The sequence below is a fragment of the Fragaria vesca genome, linkage group LG1, assembly GCF_000184155.1.
Source record: "Fragaria vesca subsp. vesca linkage group LG1, FraVesHawaii_1.0, whole genome shotgun sequence".
Taxonomy (NCBI): domain Eukaryota; kingdom Viridiplantae; phylum Streptophyta; class Magnoliopsida; order Rosales; family Rosaceae; genus Fragaria; species Fragaria vesca.
Window position 1 is genome coordinate 306,259 of NC_020491.1, and position 24,513 is coordinate 330,771.

The 24,513-nt window shown below is 37.1% G+C and overlaps 3 protein-coding genes across 3 annotated transcripts in view; 2 read left to right on the plus strand and 1 right to left on the minus strand.

Annotated features, from left to right (window-relative positions):
* The first annotated feature begins 8,017 nt into the window (after positions 1-8,017).
* LOC101294973 (tubby-like F-box protein 8-like) lies at positions 8,018-13,182 on the plus strand. Its single transcript, XM_004287021.1, has 6 exons — positions 8,018-8,315; positions 8,526-8,614; positions 9,173-9,645; positions 9,848-9,935; positions 11,687-11,819; positions 12,187-13,182. Exons 3-6 carry the CDS (start codon positions 9,298-9,300, stop codon positions 12,899-12,901), a joined length of 1,284 nt encoding a protein of 427 aa, XP_004287069.1. The 5' UTR covers positions 8,018-8,315; positions 8,526-8,614; positions 9,173-9,297; the 3' UTR covers positions 12,902-13,182.
* Positions 13,183-19,774: 6,592 nt separating this feature from the next.
* On the minus strand, positions 19,775-20,452 carry LOC101303272 (F-box/kelch-repeat protein At3g06240-like). Its single transcript, XM_004288631.1, has one exon. The coding sequence runs from the start codon at positions 20,450-20,452 to the stop codon at positions 19,775-19,777; it is 678 nt and encodes a 225-aa protein (XP_004288679.1).
* A 3,245-nt stretch (positions 20,453-23,697) lies between these two features.
* LOC101295847 (1-aminocyclopropane-1-carboxylate oxidase homolog 6-like) overlaps positions 23,698-24,513 on the plus strand; it is a 1,823-nt gene continuing 1,007 nt past the window's right edge. Inside the window, exon 1 of the mRNA XM_004287024.1 lies at positions 23,698-24,175. Coding sequence (XP_004287072.1) covers positions 23,702-24,175 — 474 coding nt within the window. The 5' untranslated portion in view covers positions 23,698-23,701. The remainder of the gene's footprint in view (positions 24,176-24,513) is intronic.

The following is a 24,513-nucleotide window of genomic DNA, read 5'->3' on the forward strand; positions in this document are numbered from 1 at the left end:
GGAAACAAATACAAGATCAAATCTAGATTGATAATGATTATGTGTATTAAATCATTATGGTAATAAATCCTATTCCTTGTCTAGAAGAAAGACAAAATATCAATATTGTATTTGGTATCTAATTAGGATACTTGGCGACTAAGATATCCCTTAATGGAAGGAATCTTAGGGCTATGTGTTCCTATATAAATAGATGGTTTTGGTCCCTGTTATCACCATCGATTACAAGCGTAAGTTCTGTCCATTGAGAAGCTTAAGTTGGTGACTAACAGAAGGCCTAGCCTAGTACTTTGTGTTTCAGGTCAATAGCAATGGAAGGATGCGTTATTCATGCTGATTGTACGTTTGTGTTAATCTTAATTACTTGTTTGTTCTTGTTAAGCATATGTATTAGGTTGAGAGCATATTGAAACTGGTCTTACAATATGGTATCAGAGCGACCATGTTCGCTCTCAAAATTCAGTTTTGCTTAAACAAGAAATCAATTAAGTTTTATCAAAAAAAAAAAAGGGGTTTTCTGGTTGCTTTACGGGTTAACAGGTGTTAACAAGCCCTTGGCCTAAATCGCAGCAAGTGTGGATCCAGTCTCAATCCGACCCGATCCTCAAGAACAAAATTAGGAACAGACGTTGGTTTTTACAACGACAAGATTTTTGATCAAGAGAAGGCAAGAGACTGGATGGGAAACACTCGAGATGATCGCATCTCTAAAGGGATTCAAAACCCAACTGCTGTGAATCAAGAAGGTCAAGGGATTGGCGCTGCATCAAGATATAAAGTTCAAAAGCTTCCGCTGAAAATTGCAGCGTTTTGGGGAAAAAGCAAAACCAGGTTTTATTTGAATTTTTTTTTGATTCAAAGCATGTTATATCTATGATTATGCATAAGAACCCTAGAGCACGCCCGGAGTGCACATAAGCTAGGATAGCTGGAGGTGTCCGGAAGAAATTTAGTTTCAAGTCTTGCTCTGTGGTATTGAATTAAAGCATGTGTATCTGTGATTGAATTGCAATGTATTGTATGTTTGATCTCCCAAAATTTTCATTGTAAAATTACAGACGCAAGAGTTTAATTTTCTTATAAAGGCATGAAAATCTGGTTAGAAAATAAAGGCATAAACTCATATGATTTGTGGTTTTCTGTTGGTATAAGTGAACATAGTGCACAAAGCATTCTTCATTGATATTTGCAGTAGACTTACAGTATGAACAAATCTGGTTTTGTGTTATATGTCTTTAAAAGCATGCTATTAAATCTTCCAAAGAAGTAGTTCAGTATGATTTTAGAATGCAAACAACAATATGCATATTAGATGATTATATATCAGGATACTTGGAAATATCTTCTGTCTAAAGATGTGGATTATTTTCCTTGGATAACATATACTTATCTAATGTGGCTTATTGATAAAGAACTAAGGGATGTTAAGATTCTGTTTAAAGGTGTTTCTTAATGTTGTTTAAAGTTATGGACTGATCTGTATGCAAGTATATGATGTGTTTTCTATGTGTTTTGTTTTGAATGCTTTTGTTTTGCAATTGTCTGTTAACAAAACCATAAGTCACAGAAAACTTAAAATTTCTTTATAAAATTTAAGAACTCATAAAATTTTCTTTTACTCCTTTACGTAGCACCTACATGAACTTCAACAATGTGTTGATGCTCACTGGATCAAACCATAGGGCCTAGAAAGATTCCGTCATGAACTACATCTGTATGCATGAAAACATAGGGTTTTGTTTCATTATGGATCAGCCAAATGTACTTGCTATAGATGACAAAAACTCTGTTAAAGCACATTACAATAAGTGGATGAGGTCCAACTTGATGGCTAAAAACACCATCAAGACCTCTATGTCTTCAACTATAAGGGGTTGTGTGGAGGAACCAGAATTGGCTACTGAGTACCTAGAGGCTGTGAGTGCGAGGTTAAAGGAGAGTGAGAAGGCTGAGATAGCTAGGCTAAATAAGGAGTTTCACAACATAAAGTATTCAGGCTCTGGAGGTGTTAGGGAGCATATTATGAAGTTGATTAATATCAACAACATACTTAGAGATATGCTGATGGAAATAAAGGATGAATTGGTAGTGCATCATGCACTGGATTCTCTTCCAACCAGTTTCAGCCATCTTAGAACAAGCTACAATGCTCAGAAAGAAAATTGGAGCCTGGATGAGCTCATGTCTATTTGCTGATGAGGAACAGAGGATTAAGGTTGAGAAGGGTGAGACTATGGCGAATTTTGTCGAGAATGCTAAAAAGAAAAAGAAGCCACAGAACAAACTCAAACCTGTCAAAACCATCACCAAGACATCAACCTCTACAGACAACAAGCCGTTTAAATTCAAATGTTACTTTTGTAAAAAAGTAGGACATATGAAAAAGGACTACAGTGGCTATAAAAACTGGTTGGTGAAGAAGGGTAAGATGATTTCTAATACAGTATTTTTCTTAGAAATAAATCTTATAAATGTTAACCCTAGTTCTTGGTGGTTAGACTCAGGCTCACCTATTCACATTACAAATTCCTTGCAGGGATTCATAAGGAGGAGAGTCCCAAGAAGTGATGATGTGAACCTGTGCGTGGGGAATAGCATGCGAGTGGTAGTCAAAGCCATTGGAACTCTAAAGCTCAACTTACGATCTGGAAATTTCTTAGTATTGGATAATGTTTTTTATGTACCTTCCATGAGAAGGAATTTAGTTTTGGTTTCTCTTTTGGTTAAAGCTGGTTGTAGACTTTTGATTGATGATAATGGAATTATTATTTCAAGAAATTATGAGCAAATTGGTTCTGGTGTGATATTGAAAGATTATTTATAGCTTAATTGTTCTATGTCTCAACAAGAAATTTCACTTGTTGAAAAAGAAAACTCTAAAAGTACTAACACCAATACATGTGTTAAAAGAACCAATTCAAATGAAAAGTTTGCATACTTATGGCATAGGAGACTCGGCCATATTTCAAAAGAAAGAATGAAACTTCTGGTGAAAAACAATATCTTGAACAACTTAGACTTTTCTGATCTTAATGATTGTATTGAATGCTTTAAGGGAAAACTGACAAAACTAAGGAAAAAGACTGCGGTTAGAAGCCAAAATTTACTTAAACTCATACACACTGACATCTGTGGTCTTTTTCAACATCAAACTATCTGTGGGAATGTGTATTTCATCACGTTCATTGATGACTTTTCTAGATACAGCTATGTTTATCTACTCTCAGAAAAATCTCAAACACTTAAAGTTTTTCAAATATTTAAGGCTGAGGTAGAAAACCAACTGAAAAGGAGAATCAAAACAGTAAGATCAGATAGAGGTGGGGAATAATTTGGTAGATACACAGAAGCAGGTCAACAAAAGGGTCCTTTTGCCCTGTTTTTGCAGGAGCATGGGATTAAGACTCAATATTCAACACCACATAACCCTCGACAAAATGGTGTTGCTGAGAGAAAGAATAGAACCTTTTGAATATGGTTAGTTGTATGATGTGTACAACTGGCTTACCAAAATTTTTATGGGGTGAGGCTTTAAAAACTGCAAATTATATTTGTAACAGAACACCAAGTAAAACCATTGAGAAAACCTCGTTTGAATTATGGTGTGGTAGAAAACCAAGTCTTCACCATTGTCATGTGTGGGGATGTCATGCAGAAGCTCAGATTTATAATCCAGACTTAAGCAAACTTGATTCAAGAACAGTAAGCTACTATTTTATAGGTTATTCAGAAAAATCTAAAGGTTACAAACTATATGCAGCTAAACATTCACCTAGAATTTTTGAAACTAATCAAGTAAAGTTTCTAAATGAAAGGGTACATAATACAAATTTTGAGGATTTATCTTCTGATTTTGAGGAAATTGTGACAGATAAAAATTTAGCTGCAGTTTTGCCTTTAGTAGATGAAGAAATAGCAGATGAAGACACCTTAGAATATCAAAATGCACAAGATTAGGAAATTGACTAGGAAATGCATATTGATGATGATGATCAAGTTGAAGATGTAGTTATGCATGATCAACAAATTCCTGCAGAACCACCCATTCAGGAACCTCAAATTAATCAAATCCCTGAACCTCAACCAAACCCTGCACCTAGGAGATCACAGAGAGCAAGAAAACCAAAATAGTGGGGGGGGGGGGGGGGGGGGGAAGATAGTGACTATGTCGTTTTCTTCAAGAAGCAGACATTGAGGAGAATTGCGCAGAAGATAATGATCCTAAGACTTTTAGTGAAGCCATTGAAGACTCTAAGTCATCAGAATGGCATCAGGCCATGGAAGAAGAGATGGAGTCCATGTATAAAAATGCAGTCTGGGAATTAGTTGAACCAAATCCTACACAGAAGCCTATTGGTTGTAAATGGGTTTTTAAAACCAAGAAAGATGCAACTGGGAGAATAGAAAGGCATAAGGCAAGACTGGTTGCTAAGGGTTTTACACAGAAAGAGGGGGTTGATTACACTGAGACATTTTCTCCAGTCTCAGGTAAAGACTCTTTTAGAATTATTATGGCCTTAGTAGCACATTTTGACATGGAGTTGCACCAGATGGATGTGAAGACTGCTTTCCTAAATGGAGAGCTCGATGAAGTGATCTACATGAAGCAGCCACAAGGTTATATTGAAGCAGGGAGTGAGCACTTGGTCTGTAAGCTAAACAAATCAATTTACGGGCTAAAACAAGCTTCTAGGCAGTGGTACAGGAAATTCGACTCTGTGATTACTTCTTTTGGATTTACAGAAAATATTGTGGATGAGTGTGTTTACCTTAAGACAGTTGGGAACCAATTTATTTTTCTAGTACTATATGTGGATGACATACTTTTGGCCAGCAGTGATAAAAAATTGCTAAAAGACACCAAGAGCTTTCTGTCAAGCAATTTTGACATGAAAGATTTAGGGGATGCATCCTATGTACTAGGAATTGAAATTAAAAGGGATAGAGCACAAAAGGTGTTGGGATTATGCCAACAAAATTACATTGCCAAAGTTTTGAAAAGATTTGGTATGGAAAATTGCTCTTTAGGAAAAACTCCCATGTCTAAGGGTGATAAACTCACAAAGAACAGAAATCCAGTAAGTGATAGTGAAAAGAAGAAGTTGGAAAAACCTTATGCAGAACTCATTGGAAGTCTCATGTATGCTCAGGTTTGTACTAGACCGGATTTGTCTTTTGCAATTGGGATGTTGTCAAGATTTCAATCAAATCCGACTCATGAGCACTGGGTAGCTGGAAAGAAAGTATTGAGGTATCTGCAAAGAACCAAAGGTCACATGCTTGTTTACAAGCAAGTGAAAAATCTGGAACTCATTGGATTTTTAGATTCTGATTTTGCAGGAAATTATCCAGACTCAAGTAAGTCAACTAGTGGATATGTGTTTCTTTTAGCTGGTGGGGCTGTTGCTTGGAAAACCATGAAACAAAAGTTGATTTCCACATCCACTATGCAAGCAGAATTTATTGCAGTGTATGAAACTATGTGTGAAGGACTTTGGATCAGGAACTTTCTAATTGAAACCAAAGTGCTGAGTCACATAGTAGATGATCCACTAGTAATCTACTGTGACAATGAGGCTGCTGTATACTTGAGTAAGAACAGTAAAAGATCAAATAACTCAAAACACATAGATTTGAAATACTTGAGTGTTAGACAAAGGGTGAAGTATGATGAAGTTATTGTTCTGAATATTGATACTCATTCTCAGCTTGCGGATCCCTTTACTAAACCTATATCAGTAGCTGCATTCAAGCAACACACAGAAAGCATTGGAGTATTACCAAGTTTAAGTAGTTAGGTTTAGTGGGAGCTAAGAGCAAAGTCAAGTCAAAATTTTGTTTTCAGTTTTGAGTTCTTGTATTTTCTGCAATTGTGATCTAAGTTCTTGTGTCACAACTTATTTGTAATGACAGTTTATGGTTATTAATAAAGTTTTGAGGTATTTTCAGAATGTTTTGGTATTGCTGCAGCTCTGTGTTTTGTTCTGAAAATTTATCATTATGGTTACTTGTTATACTTGCTATCAGGTGGCTTAAATCATGTTTAGCATGATGATACGGTTCAAGCAGATTATGAGCCATCAGTGTAAAGTGAAATTGCTTAAGTTTCTGGTTTAGGAAACATAAGGTAGGACTAAATATATGTTTTACTTGTTAATACACATTGACATATATTTGCAATACTGCATGATAGACATATGTGGATCACAGAAGGTTATGTTGTGGTACTGAAGCACTGCATTTTTGTTAAAGTGTGTGTCGTTTCTTGCTCTGCATAGGTGACTGTGATCTGAGCATGTTGTGAAAGGATTTTTTGGTTTATATTTGTATCTGGCGCGCACTACAGTAGGTAGAATAGATTTTGATGTTTTAAAGTGCAGATCATCATGTATAATTTGTGTCAGTCCAAGTGGGAGATTGTAAGAACGATATGGACTTTTCACACATTATCATAATGTAATATGATGATTCAGCATAATATCAAATCTACTTCTATATGGAAACAAATACAAGATCAAATCTAGATTGATAATGATTATGTGTATTAAATCATTATTTTAATAAATCCTATTCCTTGTCTAGAAGAAAGACAAAATATCAGTATTGTATTTGGTATCTAATTAGGATACTTGGCAACTAAGATATCCCTTAATGGAAGGAATCTTAGGGCTATGTGTTCCTATATAAATAGATGGTTTTGGTCCCTGTTATCACCACTGATTACAAGCGTAAGTTCTGTCCATTGAGAAGCTTAAGTTGGTGACTAACAGAAGGTCTAGCCTAGTACTTTGTGTTTCAGGTCAATAGCAATGGAAGGATGCATTGTTCATGCTGATGGTACGTTTGTGTTAATCTTAATTACTTGTTTGTTCTTGTTAAGCATATGTATTAGGTTAAGAGCATATTGAAATTGGTCTTACAAGAAACTCATGTACATTTTCCTTGGAAAAAATTAAACTGTCGCATGCGAATAAAATGTGGGATATAGACGGTTCATAATTGCTTGCTTAGACTCCATGAATAAATCCCATTAAATCAGCATGAGATTATATGCTCGAAAAACCTTCAGAACAAAGTAGAAAAAGATAAGGGGAAATAGGATCCCTTTGTCTTAGTCCTCTGGTAGGCTTAATAAAACTAGCAGGTTGCCCTTCCTATAGAATTGAGAAAGTTGTCGATCTTACACCGCATTATCAGGTTCATCCAACCTTCTACAAACCCTAATTTATACATAATTTCCTTCAAGAACTCCCATTCCACTCCATCATATTTACTTATGTCTAGTTTCAACACCCCATTTTGATCACCACCCCCAACTAATTTTCGTATCGAGTGGACTGTTCAAAAACTGTGATGACATTATCATGTATATGCCGCCCCGAAACGAAAGCACTTTGTGTCGGAGGTATCCAAAATGCTCTTCATTCGGTTGACATTGGACTTTGAAATCAATTTGTAGATAACAGTACACAAACTAATCGGTCTGAAATCTGTAGCGCGCAGAGGCTCACGGATCTTTGGAATTAAGGCCAGCAAAGTATGGTGTCAAGAAGTTTATCTTGAAAATTTGATGAAGTTGAAATGTCATTTCTTGTAATAAAGTCAAAATTATAAATGGCATGAACCAGAAAAGAAGGAGAAAAAGAAGGAAGTAAAAGATAAGGGTGTCACATGGGAGAATCTAGTGAATGTAGTTGGGAAAGTGAGACGATGATGAACATAGAAGAACAAAACCCTGTGGCCTCGCCAGTCGTCTTAGTCAGAAACTGTAGCCGCTGCTGGTGCTGCTGATATAATGAGAAAGTCAAATAGCCATTTTGGTCATCATCAACCATGAGCATGAGTGGGATGTGGGAAATATTAAAATCCCACACCAAACGTAATACACACAGAGACAGAGTCACAGTCACACCAACAAGTATTTAGTATTTCTTCCTTTTCTTTTCCTACACCAAAAACCAGACACTGTTCATTTCAATAATCAAATATAAAAACACCCACCACCACCCACACAGGAGAAGAGAACCTAAAAGAGAAAATCATGTCTCCCTTTTCTTCTTCTGCTTCGTGAACTCAATTTAATGTGGGCTTGGAGTCCGTAGAGAGAGCCGAAAAAGGTGGAGAGAGAGAGTAGTGATTGATGATGATGAAGAAGGTGGCTTTCTGCTTTTTCTGACCTGACCTCCTTTCCTTCTTCTTCCTCTTCTGCTGCTGCTCTGCTTGATCTCTCTTGGTAATTTGCAAATCCAGCGAAGATAACAGAAGAACCCAGAAAGTATCCAACCCTGCTTGTTTCTACAGAGCTGGTTTTTGAGGTGCAGATCTATCCAATGGGTTTGTTGTTTTTTCTTTTTTTATCAATTTTTTTATGTATTTTAAGCTGGTGAAGAATATGCTTAGAAGTTTAGGTTTCTCTACATGGGTTGTTTCTGAGGAAATTCCCCGGAAAATCAAGGTTTGAAGTATTCAACTTTGCTACTAAAGTCTTGAGCTTTACTAAGTTTTAATGTTATTTTTCCTTGCAGATCGTTGGCTTGTTGAAATCAAGCAATGGAGCAGCTTTGACTTTGACCAGCTGAAGCTCCAGATTATCTGGGTTTATTTGGTTTGATCGGTAAGTCAACTTAGTTTCATCAATTGCTGTAATCCATTTATAACTAAGACAGTGAAGATAAATTTGAGATAGAAAAATGAAGAAGAAAACTAATTATCATGAGCATCAGGTCTAAATTCTGACACTTTCCATCAGCTTGTAGAGATGAGGGTTCTACAAGTTGAGATTTTGTTAATTGCTCCAAATGAGGGTTCTTTTAAGTTTGCAATTTCATTTCCTATAGTCAACACGGGCTTAGATTTCTTGTGGTATGTAGTTAAACAATTCTTTTGATACCACCTACTCCTTTTTTGCTATATTGCATATGCAGTTGTATATATCCAATGTTCTAGTACTTTATCACGGGAGCTATGGACAATTTTGTTGTTGTTTCCACAGCTTGATAGTGTAATTAGCCTTTTTCTTTTATGTTCATCTGCAAGAGAGGATTTCTAGATCCAAAAGTTAAATTACTAAAACTAAAGTCTAGCACTTTGGAATCTGCCCTTTTTACTTTTCCTTTTCTTTTCATTTTTCTGTTGCTTTCCTTTATCATTATCTATCTTTTTCTCTGTGCAGATTATTTGGGTGGCAGAGTAACTTTTCTTACCTTCTATGGGCAGCTCTTAGCACAACCCAAGTGGAAAATCAGAGGATTTGAAGGGGATACATAATTGTTTTGGAATTCTTGTGCGCAAGTAGGAATGTCATTCCGTAGCATAGTTCGTGATGTTAGGGATGGTATTGGAAGCCTATCTAGAAGGGGTTTTGAAGTTCGGCTGATGGGCCATCATAGAGGGAAATCTCATGGATCATTGAATGATCTGCATGACCAGCCTCTTGTCGTTCAGAACAGTCGTTGGGCTAGCCTTCCCCCAGAACTTTTGTATGATGTAATTAGGAGGCTGGAGGAGAGTGAGAGCACATGGCCTTCTCGAAAGCACGTTGTTGCATGTGCTTCAGTTTGCCGTTCTTGGAGAATCATGTGTAAAGAAATTGTTAGGAGTCCTGAGATATGCGGGAAACTTACTTTTCCAGTTTCACTAAAGCAGGTTTGATTCCTTTCAACCCATGTGAATGCGATGGATATCTTGTGTTTGAATGGAATATGGTTTCTTTTGCCAAGTTTCCATTAAAATTAGAAGTTACTAAGGCTCTGAACAAGTTGCATGCAGCCAGAGATTATAGTCTAGAGCTGCTGGTCATCTTTTGATCTTATATATGATACTTACCTCATTTTGTTTGGTTTTTCAGCCAGGTCCACGGGATAATCTCGTTCAGTGCTTCATCAAAAGGGATAAATCTAATCTAACATACCACCTGTATTTATGTCTTAGTCCTGGTGAGTATACTTTCCTGTGTTGTTGGGTTCACTAGTTTATCCATCCATAGTCATGCATTTCTAAATTTAGTTTTCTGTACTCTCTTTCTCCCTCTTTCTCCCTCTCTCTCCCTCTCTATCTCCTTTTCTCTAACTATCAATACTTCTGTTTTTTTCTTTTTGGTCAAATATCAATAATTTTGTTTAGAATTCAGATCTCTGCATAATGTTTAATTGAAGCAATGCATAATCTGCATAATGTTTGGTCATAGATTATTAAGTAAAGGATACTTGGGACACTATAGCCACCAGTATGAAAATGTACCATGTTGAGGGCTATCTAATCCACGTTGTGGTATGTAAGGGTCTGCTGCGATCTGGTAAATATGTTGAAGACTTTGGGAGTTTAGACAAATCTTCATTTGTCTTAACTGGTTGAATCTTCATTAATCAAATCAATGAACCTCCATAATGGAAAATGAAATTTACACAGACTCATTGAGTATAACCTTTTCTATGATCTCATGTAGTCTGAAAGTCTGTATAAAACCCCATTCCTTCACCTGTTTGTATATCATAGTTCAAAGATGAGAGCCTCACTTGGAGTGAGAAGAGCTAAAAAAGTATTGCATTTTGAGTGACTGCAAAAGAGTGATTGTAACAATCTTTGAAAGTACCCAAATCTAGGTACTTTGCATGGTAAAAGACTTTATGATGCTCTATGGATACCAAACCATGTATATATCTCAGACATATTTGGTACTTGCTAGGTCACTGCTTACTTTTCCTGTATATTTGGATCACAAATGGTGTGAATAGTTTTGTCCAGGACTTCTAAATAGTAAATTAGTATATGTTGGTGTTTCTTTTGAGTAGTATTGTAAATTAGTTATGAGTACGCCTTGGACCTGTCAGCTCGTATGATCCTAAGCATGAGAATCTTGATTTGGTACTTCATGGTCTGGTTTAGATTGCATTTGAGCTTCCTGCTACATAGTTTAGAAACTACATTCCATTCTTCCATTCGGAAAATGTAATTTCTTATGTGGCAACTTCTTCTGCCAGAAAAAAGTTAATTGGTACTTGCAATAACATATTAATGTTAAATGGCTTTTGAGGTTACTTTGAGTATAGCGAAGTATCAAAAGTAATTCAATTTGTTAGGCAACAAGGTTTATATGCCTTGAATCCCCTTGATGAAACTTCCCTTACATGGAAAAGTGACTTTTGGCACTAGATTTTCCATTACCTTTATATCAGTTTAAGTTTCCCTACTTTTCAACATGGGGGTGTCGCATACATCGACTGAAAATAGTTAGATAAGGGATAAAGTTAAATTCCTCACTTGGTCAGTTTATAATGCATGTATATCTATGCATTTTTTTTTTCTTTTAGCTTTAACAGCATGTAAAAGAGCAAGACTTTTAAGCAATTGTAGGAAAATTAACTCCCTAAACTGCATGAGATCTTAACATTCTGTAAGATTACAAATAAGTAAGATATGGAGTGCATGTGGTGTTTCATATCTAGAAACAACTTTAACATATAAGTGTCCTGTAAATCATGGGTCTGAGTTTAACACTGTCATATATGCTTAGCATTCGCTTCGTAATTATTACTTGATGTTACCATTTTTGAATCACAAATGGCTATGCTGGGTTAATGAAGACCACCCGTATATTGTTTTCCTTACTTATCATATATGTTAACAAAGAACACCCATATATTGTGAACATCATTGATGTTTTTGTCCTGTATGTCCAATCCTGCAGCTTTGCTTGTTGAAAATGGGAAGTTCCTTCTTTCTGCAAAGAGAACTCGACGAACCACTTGTACAGAATATGTTATTTCCATGGATGCTGACAACATTTCAAGATCAAGCAACACTTACATTGGAAAGCTAAGGTGAGAACATGAATTTGGTAGTTTTGTTTTTTTGTTTTTCTCTCTCTATATATACTTGTAAAAAAAAGTACATTAAAAAATTTTGGTGAATGAATTAGTTGAACCTTTGTGCAAACAAAATTTCCTATTACACCATAAATACCTTCCCTCTCCATTGAGATCACCTATCCTTTTGTTACGTATTGAGTAGATTGAACATAAAACACAAATATATGTCTTCTATGCTGAAGTAGGTATAGCTATGGCACTAACAAGGACAGTTGATCTATTTACGTTTATGTATTGTTTTACTGGGAGCTATAATAATTTTGTATGGGGAAGCTTTAGAAATTTTGATTCAAGTAAATCTTTTTGTTTCATGTCCCAGATCAAACTTTCTTGGCACAAAATTCATTGTATATGATACACAGCCTGCATGCACTTCTGAGCATATTACGCCCCCCGGAAGGACGAGCCGTAGGTTTACTTCCAAAAAGGTCTCCCCAAAAGTCCCAACCGGCAGCTACAACATTGCCCAAATAACATATGAGCTAAATGTGTTGGGTACTCGTGGCCCGCGAAGGATGCATTGCATGATGCATTCTATCCCAGTCTCGTCTCTTGATGTGGGAGGTAGTGTCCCCGGCCAACCGGAACTCCTTCCCCGCTGCCTAGAAGATTCATTCCGAAGCATCTCTTTCTCTAAGTCTCTTGACCACTCAGTTGAGTTCAGTAGTGCACGGTTTTCTGAAATTGGTGGGCCTCAGGATGAAGGGGAGGATAGCAAGTCAAGACCATTAGTTCTGAAAAACAAGCCCCCACGATGGCACGAACAATTACAGTGTTGGTGCCTAAACTTCCGAGGCCGGGTAACTGTTGCTTCAGTTAAGAATTTTCAGTTGATTGCTGCCATTCAGCCTGCCCCAAGTGTTGGTACACCTACTCCATCTCAGCCAGCTCCACCTGATCTGGATAAGATAATATTGCAGTTTGGCAAAGTCGGTAAAGATATGTTCACCATGGATTATCGTTATCCTTTATCTGCATTTCAGGCCTTTGCAATCTGCCTGAGCAGCTTTGACACCAAATTGGCTTGTGAATAGAGAAAAGAATAAGGGATAGGTGCAGACTAATGACTATGATTCTGTTCACGTTATCTTTTACCTGTTATTTGTTGTACCTTGTCTTTCAAGTTTTCTTAGGATAGGAAATTGTTTGTTCTGTTGTAAAAACTCAATTGCTGCCTGGGTAACCGAGGGGTATAACATGGTTCTGATACCAAATCTAGAGTTGTTACCCATGACCTTCTGTCAATCTATTCATTTAATGTCCATCTGCATTTGTATGTTCATTCCTCTACATTTAGTTATGCTTTCATTTTCACAACCCAATTCTCCTGTTAATGAATGGTAGTGACCATTTGATGCTGGTGCCTGGTGGATGTCACTCTCATGTTGTTGACCTTGGTGGTAGTGGTGATGGGAAAAGTGGGTCATGCACTTCTTCATTGCTTGATTGAAATCTTGTGATGCCAGTTTCCTTTTGAATTTTTCAATCAAGTCAATTTTGGACAGCTCCGCATGGTTTGCCATATAATCTGGCTGACTTCTCTTCTCTGTGGAAGGCCATCAATTTTTTTTTTTTTTTTTTTCTTTCTTTCTGGAGAGGCTGAACATTCTCATTGAAAAATAGAATTTCATTCAACTAGCGATTGAGATTGATAAAGGTGGTATCCTAGAGAAATTTAGGAGAAAAATTGCAAACCGAATTGCCACTTTGAATGCTGCCAATTCCACAGAGGTAGCTGTTGACAGAGGAAGATGTAGAATCCATGTTGAATCACCATTTAGCAGGGCTATTAGGCAATCTCCTATAACATCTTGCAGTACCATATTTGTAAAGCTCCATCCGCATTGCACTTGGCATAGGTCTCTTCCAAAGAAGACCCTTTATGCACAACTTGAACTGAAGGAATTGTTGATGCATGGACCGACATTTTTCAAACCAGCTAGCGTTGCTATCGATATATCTGCTGGCAGTCCCGGCTATTACTCCATTATGCTGATTAGAACACATAAACTTATCAAACTTGTGGAAGAGAAAGCCTGGCAGTGCACTCCAGCATCTGTTCTTTAAAGCCAAAACCGAGTGAATGGAACATAAAGCTGCAAAGAAGGTGACCCCAATAATTCCTGAGCTATTGGAAATCTGCTAACACGTCCTATCGATTCTGTTGGACAATCACATAAAAGGCAAGAAGTGTCCTCCTCATACCCCCGAGTTAACAGTCTCACACTGGTTGGCAAAATATTTTGACAAGCCCTCCAAATACTTATAGCCACTTCTATCGGGTACTTTAGCCTTCCAATTGTGTTCAAAAGTGGTTTAAAATCATCATCTAGTGCTGGAGTTTGAACTTGATCAAGAGAAATATCTCTTGCTACATAGTATGCACTTTGTGCGGGGAAGTCCCTTCTTATGAGGTTGCCAAGCTAGCTTGTCTGCTGGTAATCTCAGAGCTCAAAGGGAGAGCTTTAATTAAGCTATTCTCTTGAGGGGTAAAGAACTGAAACAAGACATGATCATTCCAAGTAGCAGTCTCCACATTTTTAAGCTCGGATATATACCTTAGACCTTGGTTGAGCTCTTGAAATCACTGTGAGAGGCAGTTGATCTTTATTGTTGTCGTAAGTGTGCCAGCGCCATAGGGTGCAAGTTGTTGATGATGCGCGCTTGAGGTATTGACTTCTGATCAAACGAACGGTTGACAGGAGGAGAACTGACTCTGCGCCTAAAACTATTTTAGGACTTCGATGATATCTTTTGCACTATGATATCGATACTTAATTACGTCAGGTAATTGAGCAGAGATTCAATTGTGGAACTCTGTTGTGCCAAGGCAGGTTTTCCACAGAGGCTTAGGGTGATGTTTGCTCCGGATAAGAATGATACTTGTCAGAAAATGTGTATGTATTCGCCCCAAAACCCTCTATTTATAGGGACTAGAGGTCCATTTAGCAGGGTCCAAATGCCATTTTTGGAGGTATAAATAGAAGTTAAAAAAAACATATATTAAACAAACAGAAAAGAATTTAGCAAATCACATATACATCCTTTAAAAAGATTTGAAATACAAATAAATCCACTTGTGTGGTTGTTAAACAAATAAGGACAGTTTTAAATAATTAAGGACAATCTTTTCTCTGCATGTCATGTGTCATAGTTTAATTTACCAAATTAACCCTACACTAATTAAATATGTTTTTAAAAGAGAAAAGTCTCTCATTTTGAGATATTTCAGTAAATGGAATACAGTAGCAGGTTTTAATTAACTTAGTGTAGTAGCAGTTAATTCCAGTAAAAGTAGTACCAAGGGTTAACATTCCTTCCAGCAGAAGTAGTAGCAGGGGATTAACATCCTAGTAGTAGCACAAATATAGTAGCATGTTTTAATTAACTTAGTGTAGTAGCAGTTAATTTCAGTAGAAGTAGTAACAGAGGTTAACATTCCTTCCAGTAGAAGTAGTAGTAGGGGATTAACATCGTAGTCCTAACATCCTAGTCCTAGTAGCAGCACAAGTATGCTTATGCAATCCTCTAGTTCTGCTACTACTTGAAGACTAGACAATGAAGGTTAACTCTGCTACTGTCTTATCCTCCACTTTTGCTACTGCATTATCCTCCACTTCTGCTACTGCATTCTCCTGCTCCGGACTGAAAGGCTCTGCTACTGCTCCCGACCCAAAGGCTCTGCTACTGTCTATTATTGAAAGGCTCTGCTACTGTCGCCGATTATTAGGAAGCTGCTATTGTTACTGTCGATGCTACTGCTTACTAAAATGTACTGCTACTGTTGATTGAGATCCAAATCTAGTGTAGTAGCAGCTTCAATAACTGCAATAACAGGTTTTCAATGGCTCAGCTAATGTAGTAGCATGTTTTACTGGAAAGTTAGATGCTACTACACTTTCAATAAATACAATAGCAGGGTTTTAATGGTTCAGATAATGTAGCAGCAGCTTCAATAAATGCAGTACCAGGTTTTCAATGACTCAGTAAATTAGTATCAGCTATTTTCAGAACGTGCAATAGTAGAGAGTTTTAATAATTCAGCTAGTGTAGTAGCAGGTTAACATGTTACTGCCGACTGCTATTATTCATGTTGCTGCTACTACTTGTCTTATTGCAATTGTCGGCTGATACTACTCATCCCACTTCTACTGTCGACTGTGCTACTGCACTTGTTACTCTCATACTCTCATACCTGTCTAATATATATATATATATATATATGCTACTGCCACTCTTTTCTTTATATCATTGCTACTGCCCATTGTAGCTAAGATCTGTACGTATATTACTGTTGAATCTTGAGCACAACTAATGCTATTAACCTATTACTCTTAAGCTCCCATTATCAACCTTACGAAGCACAATTTCCTCATGAATCTCACATATCACTCCATTAATTTCCTCTCTTTCTCATCCAACACAAATCCTAATTTTCACTATAACTCTCCACAACCTTCACTTCCTCCAAGTAAGTTTGAATTTCCTAAACTTGAGATGACACAACACGTACATTGTGAACCCTATATTGATTAGACTTGGCACAATAGCAATAGCCAGCAACTACAAACAGTGGCAAAATGATAATTGAATACAAGCTAATCCATCTAGCAAAACCCCCCAACAAATCCATAGTCATGAAACAACAATATCTAGATAAATAGGAACCCAATTGAACCCAAATAAGCCCTTGATTAATCTTCAAATTGAACAAATCAAGCATTACCACATAATGTATATATCAATTTCAGGAAGATCCTCCACAGCACATGAGGCCACCTCTCGGATCACCGGATTCACCGTCGTCTCCTTCAGTCGGAACCCAAGCTATGCAAGATCGCGACAAGATTTTGGTGAGTCATGGATCACGTGTGTCCTAGTCGCTGTCTATGGAGCCAAAGAGGATCAGGACTTCGTAGAGTGGATTGGAACCGGGAGGGAGAACAAAGCATGAATTTCAGGTTTTCAACATGAGAGAGAGAGAGGTCAGATGGAGGGTTTTGGGAGAGATGGATGGTAAAGAATGTAATTCTGTTTATAAACTAGACATTTTGGTCATTTCACGATGAAAATTGCAGTCAACATATTATATTATTGACTTTGGGTCTGGGCTTATGTCCTTATTTGTTTAAATCTGTTGAAAGATGGTTTCTGTTTATTGTCAACTGTTTAGGGTTAGTAGAATGTCATTTTCTAAATTAAAAAAAACTTTTTTTTTCTACTGTTATAATAATTAATTATTAATAAAAATAACACACCAACATAATTTAAAAAAAAACAAAATCTTTGGAATCAATTAAACGTCGGACGTTGGTAGAAGATATGTTAGAGCTTTAGAGGCTACTTAATTAGCTGACTTATACGTTGTAACTATGAGTCATCATATCACCACAAACACTCAAGTTGGTAAGAGGTTAGGCATGGAACATCAATACCTAAAAACTTAGTTTTATTATTTAATCTAGACAATCGAATATCAATCGTCGATCAAATAGAGTGTTACGTAACACTAAATTACTATGAAATCTTAGACGGTTCGCATATTAACTAATATTTTTAGTTACCTCCAACGTCTCAACAATCATTTGCTTTTACTAACAATCATCTAGTGGTGCAATGAAAATAAGTTGGTGAAAGTCAGGCAAGAAAGTTTGTAAGTGAGAAATATAATTAATAAGATGATATGAAGAAAACAGTATACACATGAATAGTGACATTCATGTTTTAATAATTGCTAGATAAGTTAAAGGTAGGTCCCATGTTTTAATAATTGCTAGATAAGCTAAAGGTAGGTCCCACAATATGTACATATGCACAAGAAACAGGGCTGGCCCTATGAGCTTAGAGGCTATAGACGAAATTTTTTTCGAGGCCCCTTAATACATGCTCAGATAGAACGCTTAAAAAAGTAACAATTGCAGAAGTAATGCTAATACAAAAAATTAATATTCGATAATGCCACTGTCATCTTCCTTAGAACTTGTTCTTGATCGATGAGGTAAGGTAGGCAGGGTCTCCACATAGATACCGATACTACTAATCCTATTCCTACCAACTTTGTCAATTGATAAAGTCCAATATGTGTCATCATTAAAATTGTACATAACTAATGATGACATATCAAACACCATAAGATCATGAGTTTTTGTCCAAAAACTAGAATATATTAATCTTTTGTATGGTATGGAGACCTGCATTTTAGTCCAAGACTCGCTCACTCCATATTTCCTCATGACCCAAAACTCATTGAATGCTACAGAAGATGATGATGAGCGTGGTCTTGATATTATACATAGCCAATCTCTGAATTTCCCTACTTCAATTGGATGAGTAGGAGTATTGGGCGGTAGTGCAAGTTCTCTAACCTTCTCCTCTGCTAAAGTGAAGGATATAATCACCAAGAGAAAAATTCACCAACGGTCCCTAAACTATTGTGCCAAGGCCAATATGATACCCGAACTCTGAAAAGTATCAATGTGATACCCAAACTCTGAAAAAAATTCACCAACAGTCCCTAAACTATTATGCCAAGGCCAACATGGTACCCGAACTTTGAAAAGTATCAATGTGATACCTGAAAAATGATTTTGACATCATTGAGATACCTCCGTTAAATTTTCGTAACAGAATCGTTTGTTTACTCACGTGTAGACACCAAAATGAAGTTGAATGACCCATTTAGCCTTATATAATTAATTCTCTTTTTTGTTTTCTTGTTCTTCGTGTTAGCCAAACCAATCTCTTCTCTATCTTCATACAAATTGAGTTTATCATCTCACCCACACAAAACAAATCCATATACATCCCAAAACAAGGAGCATATAAAACCCATAACCTTAGCATGATAAAACTAAACACAGCAAACTACTTGCAAATCGAAACTCAAGTCCCAACTGTTTCCACATGAACAAGTTAAAAGCCAAACCCTTTACCTTGAAATTGCATCTAACCGACTAACCCAGAACTTGAACCAACTCAAAACCCAGAACTGATATGAACTAAATCCTCCTCTCTTTTTTAAAAGCCAAAACCCCATATACTTAACTTCACTTCAAAACCCATACCCCCAAGCTTAAAAACAAGCCAATACCTTTAAACCAGATACCAATAAAGCTCCTAATTTTCCACACAGCAAAACCACAAAACCAGATTTATTTCTCTCACACCGCCGTGTTCTTGACCTCCGACGAATCAAGCTCGGTCTTGGAGCCGTCTGGTTACGCAGGGAGCGACTTCGTAGGCCAACTTTTCTTGTTCGTCAACGAGGACCTCGTCATCGGCTCCGTTGGCAGGTCATTTTAGCTGCTGGATTCTCCGGTTCTGACATTGTTGTCTGACGAAAAGCCCAGAAAAGGGAAGCGGTAAGGGAAGAGAATTTACGGATTCCAGTCCAAAATGGGCACGCCGTCGTTGAATTCCTACCCAGTTACTAGGTTTGAGACGAGCTCATCGGCGGGGAGGGAGTAACCTGTTTGGTTTGGGTTTGTTTTGGATCATTTTGTTTTCTTTTCGATTCAAATTAAATAGAACCTGTTTTGGATGCGATTGAGACTCATGAGAGGGATATCCGGATATGCATCAGAAATGGAAGTGGCTAAATGTCTGTTCTGCCTTTTGTTTTAGGACCCATGTATTTGACACGTCAGCAATCAAACGGTTCTGTTACGAAAATTTGACATAGGTATTTAGGTGAAGTCAAAATTATTGTTTGGGTATCACATTGATACTTTTCAGAGTTTGGGTATCACATTGATACTTTTCAGAGTTCGGGTATCATATTGGCCTTGGCACAATAGTTTAGGGACCGTTGGTGAATTTTTCTCAATCACCAATGATCCATCTGCAATCTTCATTGCCAACCAATGAACAGCACCATTCACCAGGATCCCATGATTATGTGCAAATATTTAGGGAAATAAGCAGTCAATCTGTCGCCAAGAACCAATCTGCAATGTATAGACACTAAACATAACTCCATCATCATAATGCTGCCCATTAATCACCTTGTATTCATTGATCGAGTGATCAAATCCAAATCCATGTAAGTACCGACCAAATCCAAATCCAAGCCTCCATTTTGGTGGCTCTGGTATTGTCTTTGATTCCTTGGTTAGAGGGTCGATCAAATTGACGCTGAAGTCGCCAGACCATAAATGTGACAGGAACAATCCATGGCAGGAATATAGGGCAAAGGGAAACCAATCTATACCATTTGGAAGATGATTGTAAACAAAGTCGAGCTCAGAGGGTGTTGCTACTAGACCATCAACACCAGCATTAGGATTCTCATTGAGAAACTGGTCAAGATCCAATGAGTACATCCCTTGGCTTGGTTCCGAGTCCATTAAAGTAAAGAGGAGGGGCCGTCTTCTAAACAAGACATCCATATTCTCAATGGTGGCTTTGGAATAGTTTGCGACGAAATCAAGATCGGAGATTAGGGACTGCCAGGACTTGGATACAAGCTTGAACCGGCACAAGGACTTCACTGGTAACCTTGAAAGAATCGCATCTATTATCTCGGGTGGAAGGTCGACATTTTGTCCACCGTCTTCTGTCTTCTGTTTTTCAGAACCAACTTCCATCTTCTTTTGATTCGAGATAGAATGCTTAAGAATAACTATATATATAAGCCGTGTGTAACATTTCAATACATATCAAACTAACCAAGTAAGAAAAGGATTCCTAGCTCTATTAAAAAAGAAAAGGATTCCTAGCTATTTCTGGTGTCTGGAAATACTAGTGGCATCAGGAATTAGGAACACATTTCTCAGTAATACTCTGTGAATCTCAGTGCTTGGTAATTCACCTTTCTATAACTTCGACGTTTTGCCACTCCACAAAAGCTTTTGGTATACTTTTGTTTGCAGAACTGGTTGGAGCATTTAGCTAGCTATTGTTCCAGTTTGTCTATGCAATGTATGCATGAAGCTTCTTGTCTTCGTGTTTGATAAAAGTACAATTGAATGTATCTACAGTCACTAAATGGGAAAGGCTGGGGAATTGGTACTGCATGTTACAGCCCCAAGCTGCTAGCAAACTGGTATACTTCTCTTACTAATTTCCCATGTATCTTATTATCTACTTTTTTTGTTGCCTTCTCTCATTTGAAAATGAAAATAAAGTTCATCATAATGATTAGTCCTATGTGCAGATCACCATTAGTTCATATTATATAAAGGGCTGTAAGGATAGAGTAGAATTCAGAGGTACACAAAACACAATTTCATATATCACATCAACTGGCAAAATCTAATACAATAAATGAAATTACAAACGATTCATGGGTATATTACCAGTCATCATCACCCGAAAGATCAAATTCAAGATCATTGTCAGGGTCAAGAGGACAATCTCTCATATGACCTACCTTTCTACAAAGATTACAAAAATTGGGTATTTTAGCTCCACTGGGGAGGACTATAAATCCATCTTCATTTGGGCAGTCGAAAGTGCCATGATCAGTATTCTTACCACATATCTGGCAATAACGAAGGTTCTTTAAGACATCTTCAGTTGCATTGGGGCAATCGGAAGTGTTATGATCAGTTTTCGGATACCGCTGACTGAGTCTCTGATGGGTGGGGCAATCGAAAAAGCCATGATCAGTCTTCTGGCATGACCAGCAAGGAAAAACCCTCTTCTTTTGGTCGGTTTCAGTCGGCAAGTCTGCAACAGCGGCCTCTGGTTTTTCTAGCATGACTAAAGTAGTAGAATAGTCACCAGCAACCTGTTGGTGTTCTCGGTTTAGTCCTCGACAAGTCTGCAGCAGGTTGTACCTCTTTGATATCTAGGATCATTTGTGTGTCCTCTCGGTCTTCCTCTTCTGAGAGTTTTGAGATTCCAGTTTTAACAGTAGACTATAAGTAGCATGTGATCGAGAATCCTAATCCGAATAGAACTAGGAATTTAATCACAATCCGAATAGAACCAGGAATTTCATCCTAAAAAAGCAAGCTGTAATCCAAGATTGATAATTGGTGATGTCAGTGATAAGGCATGTACATTTAGCATGCTGTGTTTAACTGCTACAAGATCACTGAATTGGTATATGGGTAAAATTTCTCATTTGGTGAACTCAGGTTAATAATGCAAGGTGCTGGGTTATGATATAAAGGGCTGTTAAATTGATAAGAGTAGAATTCATGGTGTACATAAAACACAATTTCATATATCACATCAAACTGGCGTCTAATACAAGAAATGAAATTACAAACGATTCATGGGTGCTGGCTACATAACAGCTTCGACAATCCTCTGATGGGCGAGCCATATTATTATTTATTACCACTCATCATCACCTGGAGGATCATAGTCAAACGTCATGGTCAGGGTCAAGGGCAATCTTGACCCACATGACCTACATAACGTTTATGTGCCACTTAATATGAAGTTATGAACAATAGTGATCACGCACATTTCTTTCTCAGTTCAGCCAACACAAGAAAGATTGGGGCAAGCAGCAATGAAAAGCTTTGATCTGTAACATCACCAAAATGGTGCAAGCTAAGATAACAATCGCAGAAGTAATGTGTAGAGGATGTATTTGTAAACTGAAATTTGGTTGGTAACTAATATGTAGTTTGCTATTGATTTTTTATATTTTTTTTGTTGTAAATTTATGGAACCAAAAAAATTCTTTTAACTTTGTACGTTAGTTGGAACAAATCGAAAAAACTTAGGTGGTGTTTGCTAACGTTTTCATGCTTGTATTTTCATTTTTGAAAATGAAAACGAGATGAAAATGTGTTCGGTGAGATATTTCTGAAAACGTTGAAAATGAGAAATGAAAATATTTTCAACTTTTACAAAGAAAAACTGAAAACATAAATTTGACGTTTTCACTTTTTCATTTCCTTAGTTTACAAAATATGAAAAATAATTTTCACAATAAATTACCGAATATATTTCCAAAATATAAAATACAATCTCATTTTCTCATTTTTATTTTTTAAAATCATTTTTAAAAATGTTACCAGACAGGCCCTTAATTTCCCCTTTTTTTTCAATAAATAGCTGATGCAATTGCCTTTATTAATGAAACCGTCGAATACAAGAGGGAACATAAAGCCTAAACACCTGATTACAAAAACCTGAAATAATATTGAAAATCTCTACAGCGTGCCTGTAGTCTAACAAGCACCAACTAGCGAATTCGAAGAGCACTGCTCTAATGGCGACTCTATTTGTTTTGTCCCAGCGGTGAGCCGGTGACATAATGGAAAGATATGTAGACATATACCACAATTACATATCATAATGTCTAATAATTCAGTTTTCCTACTATATTGCCGCTAGAAAATATTTCCGACGACACTCAGTTACATCTTGTCACTAAGAGGTTACAACCATTTAACTAAGCAAAATATGTGCCGCTTACCTAGATTTGATAAGACACAGAATGTGCATAAACCGGCATTAGCTTATTTTCTCATTAACTAGCTTAATATTTTTGAATAATAAACTTGTCCGAGTTGTTCTGCATCTCTGATAACAACCCAACAATACGTTCCATCCACATCCCTTTGGTATAACATGCATGATACTGAAATACCAACTATGATATATGGGTTTTAGAGTGAGACAACATGCATGAGTATTCTGCAAAAAACTATATATGTAAATGGAAATTATTGGTGTAGAATTACACCATTCATGCGTCAATCATAATCTTTCACCAACAAAACATTGAAACTTGTGGAAATTATTGTAGAATTACTCCATTCATGCATCAATCATAATCTTTCACCAACAAAACATTGAAACTTGAGCAAACGTATCTATGATTTTGCTCTATATATATAGAACGTGATAATACGAACATGCATGTACCAATGAAAATGGCAGCCATGGATGGAAATTCGGGATTCGACCGAATGAAGGAAGTGAAAGAATTCGACGAGTCAAAGATTGGAGTAAGGGGCCTTTCCGACTCTGGCATCACTTCTATTCCTCGCTTCTTCATACACCCGCTTGACTCTCTTCCTTGTAATAACTTGAACTCTAGCACCAACACTACCTCCATCCCCTTACTCGACTTGGCCAACCTCAACTCCCCCACCCACCGTCCCAAAATTATCCGGCAAATCAAAGACGCCGCGTCGACGTGGGGATTCTTCCAAGTCATCAACCACGGCATACCACTAGCAATCCTTGATGAGACGATCCGAAGCATCACAGCCTTCCATGAACAACCGCACGAGATCAAAGCCAAACACTACAGACGCCAAGAGCACCATGGAGTCATGTACACTAGCAACAATGACTTGTACCGGAGTAAGGCTGCCTGTTGGCATGACTCGCTTCAGGTACAACACCGTGCTGGCTGGTACCGGAAAGACTCGAGGGGCTTATGCTCCTTCCCCCTTTTTCAGTTTTCTAACAAAACTTACACATAAATTATCGTTAAGTGCTTGTTAAGTACTTAATATGTATAGCTCTGAGATTCAAGACACAACTTTATAATCTTCAATTTTTTATACTGAAATAGGTTTTAGTAATTTGATTGAACGAATAAAAGTACTGATTTTGATTGATCTAATCTAAATGAATCAGCATATTAGTGGTACAAACTAGCTTATACTCGCGCATAAATTTTTTTTCTCACTAATTTCATTAGTTTTAGTAGTGATTCCAGCTTGAAAAA